At 29.5% G+C, this 14763-nt stretch overlaps 1 protein-coding gene across 3 annotated transcripts in view; it reads right to left on the bottom strand.

The window, feature by feature from the left end:
- Positions 1-4505: 4505 nt before the first annotated feature.
- The window catches only part of LOC105216144 (potassium voltage-gated channel protein Shaw), a 31056-nt gene continuing 20798 nt past the window's right edge, over positions 4506-14763 (bottom strand). The window contains exons 6-9 of one of the 3 annotated variants that reach the window (XR_008470401.1): positions 14059-14662; positions 13066-13194; positions 7515-7874; positions 5029-5169 (exon numbers count right to left, since the gene is read on the bottom strand). Coding sequence is in view for 2 of the 3 variants with exons in the window: in XM_054227364.1 (XP_054083339.1) it covers positions 4988-5169; positions 13066-13194; positions 14059-14662 (915 nt within the window). In the remaining variant the exon portion in view is untranslated. Of the gene's footprint in view, positions 5170-7514; positions 7875-9680; positions 9823-13065; positions 13195-14058; positions 14663-14763 lie in introns of those variants that run through there. The other 2 variants (XM_054227364.1, XM_054227365.1) reach the window with 2 other exon arrangements.

Here is a 14763-nt window from a genome sequence, read left to right as displayed (position 1 = left end):
GCCGATTTGCCAGTCCTTGGCCGAATAAAAATTCGGATCCGTTCTGGTTACGTAGAACCCGACTGTCATGGCAACCTTTGGAGATATTTGATCAAAGAACAATGAAATCCAATTTTAGTGGTCTCATGCTAGAAACCAATCGTTTCGAAATATCTCTTCTCTCCATAGACTTCTCTCAATACGACATATGTCCTGTCGATACCTTAATTTTAGATTAACAGTTTTCAGTCATGGTTTTGGATTAAACATTGGTAGTCCTAATTTCTTCAACTGTTACGCAGAAGTTAAACCCAATCTTATCTTAAACTCTCTCAGATTGCTTACGGCTTGTTAAATGACTCGGTGAAAATGTTTTGTTAAATTTTGGCTTTAATAGAATATACAGCCTTTCTAGAGCAGCTCTTGAGAATAAGCAATTTCAAAACTGGATTCATTACTCTTTAGGCTTTTTACGGCTCGAACAGCTGATATCTCAAAAACAATATTTTAAGAAATTTCAACATGTACTTTCCTAATTGATTGGCAACATTGAACAACAACAACTGAAGTTAAAGAAATGTAAGCTCCTAGAATTTTTCCGATTACTTTACTGGCTTTAATTTAAGTTAATAGCCACGAGTTCTACATTTTTGTCATTTGTTAAGAGAGACAGACATTAAAGTGAATCCACTGAACAATTTTTGGTGAGTCATCAATGTTTTCAAATTTTGAAATATTTCTCTGTCCGTCCTAACTCCTTTAATATGGATATATAATTCATCGTAGTGAAACTTTTTTACTAAACAACCTTACAAAACTACAGATTTGAATAGGATAGATTTATTAGATATGTTTTCAAGGCTCAAAAATGTCGTTTCAAGAAGTCTTTCTAACCAGAAGTTATATTCCACACTTAAGCAGAGGTTAAGATTCATCTATTTTCGTTCAGTTCGTTATTTTGTTGGGAGGGGTTAACTTTAATTTTTACTAATGATATCTCTTATATATATTTCTATTTAGAATCTACTGGAACAGTTTGTCATTTTAAATGTCTTTCCATCGATCTCAAATCCTAGTCAAAAAATCAAACCACTTATTTGTGTATGAGAAATATTTCTGTTTATATTTTTTATTGTTTTTTTTTTTGTTTTGTTTTGTTTATTTTTCTTTAAAGGAATAATATCATTTTTCAATAGTATACAGTTTAGCTTAATGCCTATAATCGCAAGTAAATAATATCGAGTTTCTTTTCTCTATTTTTTTTTTAATTATGTAATAATAAGAGTCTATATTACATAATTGCTTCGAAGGAAAGGAAATAATGTAGAGTTTTCAAGAATAACTTAACAACAAGTGAACAACAAGTAAAACATATGTACAGTTACATATACGTATATATATATGTATAGTATGTTTGTATGTATAGTATTTAGTATTTAGTAAATGTTTTTTTGCATGGTACATAAGTACGTATGTATGTATACAATAGATAAATGACAATTTTAGAAAATTGCTAGAAAAACTTAACAAATTCATCGTAAAACGCACGCGTACTCGTAAAGCTTAAATTATTATTATTATGCGTAGTTTGGATTTTGTTATTTTTGTTGTTATTGTTTTTTTATTTTATTTTTTATGCTCTCAAATTGTTAGTTGCTTAAATTTAATTTTAGATTTAGATGTGTGTATTTTTTTATTTTTGTATTTCGCTTAGTTTCTTTATTGCACTTGGTTTTCTAAGCACGCATTTCAATTAATTTTTAATATATGTTTTTTCTTATTTAATTTTATTTTTAAACAATTTGCTAGTTGGTATTGCTTGATTTTTTATAATTTTGTTATTTTTTTTTCTTTTCTTAGTTAAAATTTTATATTTCTTAACATATGTATTTAGAAACTCTTTTGGTTTTATATACAGTTGTTATTGTTTATTTAAAAAATAATAAAAATTAGTTTATTAATTTTTTTTTTTGAAATAAAAATAAAAAAAATATTAAACAAAATTTAAAAAATTAATAAAGTTGTAAAATAAAAAACAAAATAAATTTAAGAACAAAAAAATAAGAATATAAAAAATGAAATTAGTAAAATCATTAAATTCTAAAATAAAAGAAAATAACTCAAAAAAAATTTAAGAATATAAAAAACTAATAAAAAAATAAAATAACAATTCTAGAAGTAAATTATAGCATTTTTCATAAAAATATATGTTTTATTAAATTAAATTAAATACTTTACAAAATTAATAAAAAAAATATTAAAATTTAATTTACAAATCTTTAAAAATATTATTTTTATTTTTTGGGAGTACGTACAAAAAATATATAATTTATATAAATTTAATTACAATATTAATAATAAATCTTTTACAACTTTAATAACAACAAATTATTACAAAAATGAATGAAAAATGTATGTGATTTTTTTATAAATTAATATCAATTTTTAATTTCATTAATATATCATTTATTGTAAATAAATTTGAAAACAAAAAATAAGAATATAAAAAAATGAAATTAAAAAATCATTAAATTCAAAAATCAAATAAAAATAATAAAAAAAAATAAGTCAGAAAAATTTAAGATTTTATAAAAAATTAATAACAAAATAAAATAATTTTTCTAGAAGTAAATTATAGCACTTTTCATAAAAATAAATGTTTTATTAAATTAAATTAAATACTCTTAAAAATTAATAAAAAAAAATATGAAAATTTAATTTACAAATCTTTAAAAATATTATATTTATTTTTTGGGAGTTAATAAAAAATATATATAATTAAAATAAATTTAATTACAATATTAAAAATAAATATTTTATAACTTTAATAACAACAAACTATAAAAAAATGTATGAAAAATGATTTGAATAATAAAAAAATTAAAATTCGACATTAAAATATTTTTTTTATAAATTAATATCAATTTTTAATTTCATAAAAATATAATTTATTGTAAATAAATTTGAAAACAAAAAAATAAGTTTATAAAAAATTAAATTAATAAAATCATTAACTTAAAAAATTAAAAAAAAAAATAATTAAAAAAAAATTAAGAATACAAAAAAATAAAATAACTTTTCTAGAAGCAAATTATGGCATTTTTCATAAAAATATATGCTTTATTAAATTAAATTAAATATTTTTAAAAATTAATAAAAAAAAATATTAAAATTTAATTTACAAATCTTTAAAAATATTATTTTTATTTTTTGGGAGTAAATAAAATAAAAAAATGAATAATTTAAATAAATTTAATTTCAATATTAATAATACATATTTTATAACTATAATAACAACAGTTTATTAAATTTTTTTTAATGTATTTAAAAAATAAAAAAAATTAAATTCAACATTAAAATATTATTTTTTCTTTATAAATTAATATCAAAGCCAACAAAAAATTTCCATTTCGAATTTCATTATTTATTGTACTTTTTTCTAAACATTTTGTTTTCATAATTTACTATAATTTTTCATTTAGTTCTTGCATAAAAAAACACTAACATTTTGTTTATAATTCTAAAAGTCGCACACTAATTTAGACTTAGTTAAAAGAAAAACATGTTTACAATTCGATTTGTTACCATTTGATATATGTACTCAAGTACGTATGTATGTTTTAACGGACCAGGAGGCTTGGATATGTAGTATTTACTTAGATTTGAATAGGTATACGGGGTTTTAGAATACTGACGAAAAGATTTGTTTTTAAATTTATTTTTAATATTTTATTAAATTATTTAAAAATAAAAAAAAATTATAAGAGTATTAGTTAAACAACGTCTGATATGTCAGTTAGTTTTTTTTTTATATAAATAACTATTTTTTATATAAATAATTATTTTTTCGAAATCGACAAAATTATGAAATTATTTTCAGAAAATTAATAATATTTTTCGCACTAAAATTTTCTACTAACTTGTCTGCTGCCCTTTTACTATTCTTTCCACTACCTTTTCTACTACTCTTTCTACTACCCTTCCTACTTTTTCTATTACCCTTTCTACTACCTTTTCTGTTACCTATACCATCGGAAAATTTTCATAACAATCATTTAGTAATAGTTTTCAAAGAAATATCAAAATATAAAGTAGCAAACAAACTGCCGTAACACGCTTTATTTAATTTACTTCTATCTTGAGACACCCTGTATTTGGTCGCCATACAACTTCAGCACTTTCATTTAAATTATTATATTTTCGGCTATTTATTATTAGGAATTTTCATAAATATTACCGTTGCACCAATTAAACATAGAATTTTTTCAACTGCTTTTGTATTTTAGAAGCTGGGAGTTGAGCGTTGCAATTTTTAGTATTTTTCATATTTAATATTTTTCCTATAATTTACTCTTCAATCAAATTCGTTTGGAATAAAAGCGTTAAATTTTTGGTTTCGTTTAGGTTATATGTAAGTAAGTATGCAGGTATATATGTATATTTTTTGTTGTTGGTATATGCTTTGGTTAATGGACAATAATGTATATGGAGTAGTAAGTAGTATAAGTTATATATACATATATAAGTTATGCTTTTGTTGTAGATAAACATGTAAGTATGTATGCAGTTGGTTAGAAATATTTAGGCTATTAGAATTTGCTATTCATGTATGTATATATGTATGTATGCATGTAGATTAGAAATAACTAGTAGGCTTCCCTCCTTTTATTTTTTATATATATTTTTTAGCTAAATAGTATTTAAATTAATTAGTCAATTAGTTAAAATGCATTTTGGTTTGGTACAATTCACGCTCCGCCACATTTGTTCTAAACTACTAACTTTTCTGCTACCTTTTCTACCACACTTTCTACTACGCTTTCTACTACCTTTTTGCGTATTTTTTGTATTTTGCTTCTCACTCTGAAACAGTACGCTTTACTTTCGCATATAATTTGTCATAATATCTTTTATTTACTATTTATTTTTTAATTATTTGTTAGTGTTTTTTTTCTTTTACGTTATTTTCATTAATTTGTTGACTACACTTTTTATACAAATACTACATCTATAAAAAGTTCTTCTTGCCACCGGCATCCAGTGGATTGCGTATGGTTGTTGCATCCTTGATATCCTTGCTGGTGATTGGTGGACCTTTCGATTCGAAGGTCGGTTTGCCCATCGCCAATGCCGGATTTAAGTCCAACATAGTGCGCGGACTCATCGCCACAATGCTGGCGCCGATGGGACCTATTTAATTTATTTCAATTATAGAGAGAAAGAGAAAAAAACATTTAATATTAATAAAATATAATTTTTGTTGTAAGTTTTCCAAAAGCAAAATTTAAAGCTAAGTTTCAAGTAACTGTAACCGGTGCAATCGATGCAAGTAAATTCTAAAAGAGCTAAGCTGCAAATTGGTAGAGGCCAAGCGGTGCCAGATTGTAGAAAAATTCACGAATTCTAAGTAACTCCGCTAAATTTAATTGTTTCTGCTACTTTTTCATAACTAAATTACTAAGTTCAAATAGTAAAAGGTGAAAAAGGTGTAAAAGCAACCAAAAATTATTATTTTTTGTTTTTAAAAATGTTGGAAAGCATGCATAAAGCATTTACACAAGCAAAGCAGGCAATTATTAATGTATTATGTACATTTAATTAGGCTTAAAAGTACTTTTTATTGAGTGAATATGCTTTTGAAAAAGAAAAAAATTATTCAAAATTATAATATTAAACAAAAATATCATAAAATATTTTATTTTCCATAATTTCGTTAGATATTCCCACTAATACAGTTGTGTTCATAAAAAGAGCAGTTATAGTTCTTAGTTCCTTCATAAAATTTTTACAAACGAAAATTCACTGGCTGCTAGTGAAATTATTTGAAATCAATATACATAAAATTAATTTAAGAAAAGGTGGCAACCATTTTCAAAAATATGTTTACCTTCTTAAAAATATTTAGTCTGATACCAATATTGCAATAATTATTTTATGGCATGATTTGTTTATCTTAAATATTTTAAATATATTTATTTATATACATATATGTGGCAACCCTAAATTTTTTTGGTTTCGAGCCATACTAGCATTACACAGTACAATCAAAAAAATCAAATCGGTGCAGCTTTCACTATAAATAGCTCCGTCGGATTTTCAAATGGGTGGCAACCCACACTTTTTTTCTCGTTTCGAACCAATCTAGCTTTATACTAAATAATTTAAATTTTCAAATGGGTTCAGCTTTCATTATTTGGATATCTGTATACTGCGATCATGATAGATTTTGGTTCTCTGAGCTCTATAAACCTTATAAAATATCCAAAGGTGTGGATAACATTCAATTAAAATACGGTTAGTTTTCTATGTTGGAGATTACAGTCGTAACAGGCTTAAATGAGAGCTCTCAGGTAAAGCTAAAATCATTTTCTGTTACGGTATAGTCATATAGGTCCCTAAGAGATAATTTCTGATACCAGCATCGTGAGTACTATTTTGATAGTCTTGAAGAAGACTTTGTTTCATCGTAGAATAAATTAAATCCTTTGTGGTAATTATCTGGTGCATATTATATTCTACTAAAGTATCAATGAAAAAGAGTTCGATATATCAGACACTCTCGGAAAATTGCGACAAATGCGTATTAACTGCAGGTCAATAATGATTTTGGTTCTCATTTAACAGACGATGTGATTCTTAGAGGTTTTATAGAGGACGCAGAGGCTGAAAATGGTTGATTTTTTAGGATGTTAAGGATTGTTCGAGTCTCGATTGAAAACTAATAATAAACAACGGATATATCTTACCCTATAGAGGGGCTGGGCTTCGAACAAGTATTCGCTTCCATGATCGCTGCGACAAATATTTCTCCATTTAATGAAGAAACAATGTCGGTTTTCCTAAATTGAAAGGACAGGTTTCACAAGTTTAAGAAACTAGGGATATTATTTTTTTATAAATGAAAGGATATCGGATTTCAGGGTTAGGCCATTCCTCAAACTTCATTATTATTTATAAGATAATTTTCAGACTTCAATTAAAATTTTATTAATAAAGATCTGAACTAGATAAATACTTTTAAAACTAAAAATAAAATATTTTTTTCATCAAAAAATACTTGAAGAAAATTTTCACTCAATCAAAAAGTATAACTGACTATGTACAAATACATAGATATATCTAATAACATGCATTATATACAAAAAGTTAATAAGTGTAACAAAAACAATAAGCGAATTTCAATTCAAAATCAGCTTTAAGCATATATATACAGCACTGTCTAAATTATTAGAGACGCCAATTGATAGTTTTCTTTTTCAAAACAGAATAATATAAAGTTTGGATTAAAAAAGAGGGAGTAGAGGGTTCGTGTGAAACACAAATCTCAGCGGGCTATTCACACCTACACTAAAATATTTCTATACTAAAGGGTGGTGCTATTGGGGAGCAGCGTAAAAAATCGGGTTCAATACTTGTGTATATTTACATATACCAATAATTGCACTAGTTTGTAAATGTCTGGAGGAAAAAAGTATAAAAATTTTTTACAAGTAATTATATTGAGGAAAAATGTACATTTAGGAAGATGAACACACCCGCCCAGTATCCGCAGGTATGCATTTTTGTGACATTTTCGTTTTGAATTGGTTTTCGAGTTTTTGATTTTTTCGAGTTTTTTGAGTTTTGGTTACACGTTTTCTTTCGTTTCGTTTCATTTCAAATTTGTTGGTACATATGGTTCGCATTTTGTTGGTGTTTGTTTCACAATTGGTACACAATTTACATTATAACGGTATACATATATATGGAAATTAAAATCATGGTAGTGTTTTGTAGTGCATTTCATTTTTGCATACTGTTTGTTTGTTTGTTTGATTTGTATTTGAGAATTGAGGTTACGTTATCGGGTATTACAACAACATGTACAAATAGTTAGTCGAAACTGAAGGCCATATCTGAAAGATATAAAAAGTTGGAGAAATATGAAAAGTTGAAAAGTACAATAGTTGGTTATCCTTGTTGAAATGATACAAAATAATGTGGATTTTAAATTAAGATCAAAGAAAAAAACTCAATGGGAGTATTTTGTTCGAAGAATTTATGCTCTATGAAATATTTTAGGGTGGTTCATATTATCATAGGAAATAATAATATTATAAAAATATAATTTCGAACTGAGTACAATTGAAGTTCTTCGAACCCTTGTTGATGTTAAGCCCAGTATTTGATATAAAGGGTGCTCATTTTGGGCCTATGGAACTTTTTATTGACTTTTAACCATTTGATTAAACCACTTACCAATACAATTAAGTTAATAGGGGTTTGAAGAAGATATTCCTCTAAAAATGTTGATACCTCTAAAGAGACACCCTATATATACAACATCTTAAAAAGCTTCAGAATCTTTCATATTTGTAAATTTTGAATCAATATTACTAAAATTAAAGGTAAATGAGAACAAAAGTCTAAAGAAGTATCAACCTAATGTGCAAAGGAATTGTATGAAAATGTTCGAAATTAAAAATGGACTACCCTAATTGGTAATAATAAGATTTTCTTGCCTACTCCCTATTCGGAACACCATGTAATGAATATAATTTCAGAAAAAAATCGTCATAAATATTTTTTAAAAGAAAAAGGGCCACCCTAATAATTTTGGAGAACTACTAATCCTGAAAAATCCCTATTTAAATCAGAAAATTTAATAAAACTAAGATTTTTCGAGCTTTTTTGTGGTCCACAAAGCTTTCTTTTAACTCAAAGAACTATAAAGAATCATCACTTTCCTTATTTAACGGCAAAAACTGCGTCTCAAGAAAGAAACCTCTATATCAAGATACCATAATTACATATATTGCACAATAAAGCACTGTAGCTAGACATTTATGAGAACACCAGGCGTTAAACAGCAAGCAACTTAGTAGTAGTAGTAGTAGTAGTAGTAGAAGAAGAAGAAGAATATGAAGTAGAAGTAAAACACAGACACATACCGACACGCCATTACGACAATAACAATAATTACGTAATAAATAGAAAGCAAACGACGTTATAAAAGTAAGTAGCGCTGTTGTGTCTCAAGCAACCCCACCAAGGCGGTCGCTCAAGTAGTGATCTACACAACGCAACTTACACATACCACAGCAAAGAAAGCGCGTTGCAAGACGAAGCTAGCGTTTCTTCAGGAAAGCATAAAATTGTTGGTGGGTTGGCCCAATGGTCTGGTGGATGGGGGTGGTGCTTGTATGATCATCGTAGTATACATATGTTGTTGTTGCTATATTTGATTGTAATTTTTTTTTTGATGTATTATATTAATGGCGTTATTGTTGTTGTTGCCTGATCGGTAGGGATCACTTTGAATTGATTATATGTATTTTGGTTACAATTAGATAGTGTGTGTGTTGGTAGGTGTTTGGGTCGCTAGGTGTAGGTGTTTTGACGCTGTTAGCTTACATACATACATATATTTTTGTAGATTTTTTGGTGTTTTTGTTTACTATGATATATTTACAGTGAGTTGTATGAAAGTGCATTTGTTGTTGTTGTTTAATTTTTAATTTTCGTTTTTTGGATGGATGTTTTTTTGTTATTGCCTCTAGTGCGCTAGTAGTAGCCTGCTCGAAAAGTCTCAAAGTCTACATTCAAGCATTTCCTTGGTCGTCGTTGTCGTTTGCTTTATGCATACTCTTTGTTTTTGTTTTGGTTTTTCACTGTTCTCAATTTGTTCAACAACAACAATATTGGCAACAGTATTTGTTGTATTATTGTTGCTTATGACGCCAGTATGCATGGCTATGGTTGGTTGTGGCACAGCTATGTGCGGTGAGCAACGCCGCTATTTATTTCAAAGCAGCCTACCCATTTTACCATCCTTTGGCTTGCCAATCATGGTTGAGTATTCATCTATATTTACAAAAACACAAACATTGTATAATAATAATGATGTTAAACAGGTAAAGCATATAGGATATTCAATACATACGAACATATACATATATATACATATATGAAATATTGAACATATCTTATATACATTATATAAAGGGTTATATAGTAGTTGATCAAATTAAATGGGTAGCTAAAATAATTTCAAATAACCTGAAAGAATATTATATTAAAATAAATTTCGAAGCAACTATACGGTTATCAAGCGAAAATCTCGATGAGAAGTTAAAAAAAAAACCTTGCCTAACATTTAAAGACAGCATTATGCTGTCTACACATCTGCAAACCGTTACATTCAATCGTTGATTTTAAGCCTAAAGCTGCTGTGGAACGACGGGTTGCCTACCGAAGATATTTTCAATGTAATGCCAAAGATATAGAGCGAAAGAGTATAACAGTATTGAAACACTGTTTTAGAAGCATTAATAAACTAATTTTATTGGGCGAAACCATTACCTCAGTTGTTCTGCTATTTAAGCCACTCCACACTTAAACACTCCTGAAAGCTCAACCCAAACCAGCTTAGTCAAAAACGTTTTTGACTAATAAGACACAACAAGATATTTTGCTCTAACCCATACCAAGCGAACATGCGTTTTTGTCTCGTCTGGTTCGGGATATTGTCGTATCAGACAAGAAGATACGTATTGACTAATCCAATGTGGACTAAACCTAACCCAGTAAATTTAGTAGTGAGAAAGATTATGCGATCCAACATGGTTCTCAACCTTGGACACGCAAGGTTTTTTGACCTAGAATGGTCTCAGATAAGCCAATACGCCCTCTTTGGGCTATCTATCGCTAGTCTGACCTCCATTTATTTCTTTATTTACCCTTTTAAGAGACCAAATTTATTACGAACACAATTCTAGTTTAATATATTACAGAGTCGAGCGCTTGCCTCTGAATATTTCTACAATCATTAAGTGTGCTACTCAAAAGTCGAGAAATCGAATGGAATCTCAACTAAATAATGTGTTCCTAACTTAAAGCTTATTAATTAACCGCTATAAGTTCCCTCTAATATAAGAGCCCGAAATATTCTTAAAGGAACTTAGGAAATCAAAATGTCATATGAAAACTGTCGCCTAGATATGGAATGTGATTTACGGTACGAAACTCTGTAAATCAGGAATGTATCAACTCTGGAATACCATTTTAAAACTCCAAGCTACCTTGGGTCCTTTGACCTTTAACAATGAAATATCCCTAACAAAGATTACAAACAATGAGAAGAACATTTCCTTACTGAAGAGTATTTTAACCGTCTCGTATATGTCATGTGTCGACCAAATTGGAACTAGTCGCAATATTTCAGGGATCAAAGAATATGGGAACAATATTAAGGATCCGTTTAAAAGAGGTCACACAGTATACCCTGCTAAACGGTAGTTTAAATTGCTATTGGGTTAAAAAGTATTTCCTATTTAGTATAAGGGTTTCTGAGGTAGAGGTCCGTAGATCTGAAATTTGGAACGAAGCTGAACTAAATTTCGATGGTATTAAAGGTGTCCTTTGCGAAACGGTTGTCAAAACTGGAATTCGCTGGATCATATCGAACGAATAACAAAAAATTATTTGTTCTCCGTAAAACTGAAAAAAACTATATATCAAAGTGTGGACTTATTAAAATGCGCTCCTAAATGTATGCTTTACAATATTGTAATTAGAATATTCTAAAAGTTAAACTGCGATTCCAGCTATAAAAGCAATAAATACTATCGTATACAGAGCCTTTTCGAGACACACTTTTTGTTAAAATCCGCTCCTAGATGTATGCTAAATTTTTCTGTGATTTAACTTATAAAAACAAAGAAGCCGTCGTTGAAGCTTTACGGCACACATTCATACAGTGTTGAGCGCTGTTTAAATCACTTTTAACGAAACAAATTATTAACGCTTATGAATGGGATGTAGGCATTTAAATTTATATAAATGAGCCGTCATTTACACACTTATAAGTATAAACATGTAGAATGTGGCAAAAAATCTGAATGAATTAATCTTTTAAAACAACAATGAAGCCCCACTTAAGTATTATAAATTGTAGGACTATTTAAATTTAGCGAAATAGGCGGATTTGGATTATTAAATTTTGTCGCACAGATTGCAGGACAGTACGCAACGGCCGACGGCCCCATGCATGTTGAGCAGTTAAAACATAACTACATATGCCTACCTATGTATGTGTGAGCATGAGAGCGGTGGGTTGGGCGGCACAGCTTTAATGGGTAATATGAGTACGCAAAATTCTATATACATATGTATGACATTTGCGCCAATATGTAGTCACACAAAATATGAATATGCATATGCTTGTAGGTATGTCTGTATGTATTTATGAGAATTTCTTTATTGCTGGGAGTACGCGTGCAGCAGGTAATTTAAAATTTTTCTAGCAGGAGGTAGGGGTGAAAATTTTGCTTGGGTACGACAAATTGGAGTTGTTGTTGTTGGTTTGTAATACCTATATGAATATAAATACATATATGCGGTGTGTAGCATACTTTTAGGCGCATAGCCATACATATGCTAGTTACAAGTGAAAATTGTTGTATAAATTTTTGATTAGACGTCTATGTTTGGCGGTGCGGAACATTTGCTGCTTGGTTTGGCATATAAAAGCTGCATTTTTGGTTTGCTGGTTAGCTTGGGGGGCTAGGCAGTGTGGACAGGTTAACATACATACATAGTTAGTTAGTTAGTGCCTAACGCTTAGCATTAATTATGTATACATATTTATGTTTATGTTTTTGCAGTGTTCGACATACATATATAAACTAACACACTGTTGCGTCTGGTGACTGGCAAACTAGGAATATATGAGTAGATATATATTATTATAGCTTTTAGTTGGCCGCTGCTGTGCGGTGCGTGTTGTTTGAAGCCAGTCTAATGCGCCTACTATATACGTTAATTTTCACAAATTTTGCTTATTATTATAACGTTATTATGCTATATTTGTTTACACGTATATGTGTGTTGCTGTTGCTGTTGTTATTGTTTGCATGTAGGTTTTGCAATTGCTTTTAATTCATAACAAAAATATGTTTATGGTTATGGAAAGAAGCCGTTGCGCGCATATGCATACACGAGTATATATAAAATTTGCTTAACTGCATAGGTTTTTTTTTAAGCAAATAAATAAGAAATTGCACAAACTTAGTCGTCTTTTAGGCGCACAACACAACGTTCACTTACCTGACTTCGGACTGACCAAATCCTTCGCTTTATTATTCATACGCCGCGGACCGGTGCCGCCAGATCCCATTGGTCCGGAATGCGGTCCGGAACCGGGTGTACCGCAACCGCTAACGCCGCCCGTTTGACCTGGAAGGTGGTGAATTGGTTAATAAATAGGTAAAAAAATATATATTTAGGAAAATAATAGCATTAAATTTAAATTAAATAAATGTTTAGGCAGGAATATGTACCGATAAGCATTCATTTAGAATTTTTTTATAATTTAAATCAAAGAAAAAAGAAGCATACATTTAGGAGCGCATTTTAATATGACATGTAAGGGTTGTCTTCCATAAAAAGCGGTTTTAGGAATCACTACTCTTTGGAAGACTAAGTTGGAGCAGAAGTATTCAACGTCAAGCCCGATTAGTGGAGAATATGAACGGATTTCTCCAATTTTTGGAACAGAGATGCCACTTAAAGCACTTTAAATCTCGTAAAAATTGCTTATATAGATATATAGGCTGAATTTAATAAACATTAATCGGGTTTAATGATGCTTTTATGACTAGTAGGCATGGTTGTTGTCCGATACACAACCTATACTAAGAGATCGTTGAAAAAAATTTTGGTCCATTCAGTCTCGTAATATTTTTCCTTCAATGTAAAACTCTTTTTCTCGAAATATATTATTGAATGAGACCATTTTTTGGGTATGGCAAAGAACCGATCCCAATTCATTAATAATACCGAGATACCTTGGGTATATAATGGAATACATGTCCTTTATAAGCACCGAAAGATCAAGCTGATTTTATCGAAATATTTTTCTCGAGCTATCCGTCTATCGGAAAAATAACAGACGAACATTCTCAAATTACATTTATTCTCACAGAGATCAGAATAACTCTATGCAATGCTAGAGGTCTTCCGTTTGCAAAGTAAAATTATTAAACTCTTCCGAAATATATGATTGTAAATTATATAAGAATTTAAAAATACAGTACTCACCTGGCAACCTTGGTGGACGGGGCTGTTCAACCGGAAGCACTCTTCTCCGTTTCTTCGGCAGTTTAGCTCTGGCTTGCGTATGCGAGTAGTACATGGCAAAGTTGCTCACAATGACGGGTACGGGCAGTGCGATCGTTAGCACACCGGCAAGCGCACACAATGCGCCCACAAACATGCCAATATAGGTCTTTGGCACCATATCACCATAACCGACGGTGGTCATCGTGACCAGTGCCCACCATAGACCCAACGGGATACTATTAAAATCATTATGCGGATTCGGTTGTATACGTTCCGCATAGTAAACTAGGCTTGCGAAAATCACAATGCCCAATACGAGGAAAAACACCAGCAGCGTGAGCTCTTTTGCCGATGCACGAAACGTTTGTATTAGAATTTTAAGGCCGGACGAATGACGCGTCAATTTAAATAGACGCATAATACGTATAATTGATAAGAATTCTAAAATATCGGCGTTCTCTAAATGAGATGCGAACCGTTGAAGCACAAGATCGATATAAAAACTAAGCGTTGCTATATAATCTATGATGTTAACAGATGACTTTATGAATTCACATTTATTTGGCGAGGATATGAATCTAACCTATAAAATTGATGGAAAAAAGAGAAGTTTGTTTTACACTTTAAGGATAGGTAAAGAAGAATGTTTGGATGTGTTCTACATTAAGCTCTAGATCTTAAATG

This window comes from Zeugodacus cucurbitae, chromosome 3, assembly GCF_028554725.1.
Source record: "Zeugodacus cucurbitae isolate PBARC_wt_2022May chromosome 3, idZeuCucr1.2, whole genome shotgun sequence".
Taxonomy (NCBI): domain Eukaryota; kingdom Metazoa; phylum Arthropoda; class Insecta; order Diptera; family Tephritidae; genus Zeugodacus; species Zeugodacus cucurbitae.
The sequence above is the reverse complement of the archived record's forward strand: the minus strand, read 5'-3'. Positions and strand labels throughout refer to the sequence as shown.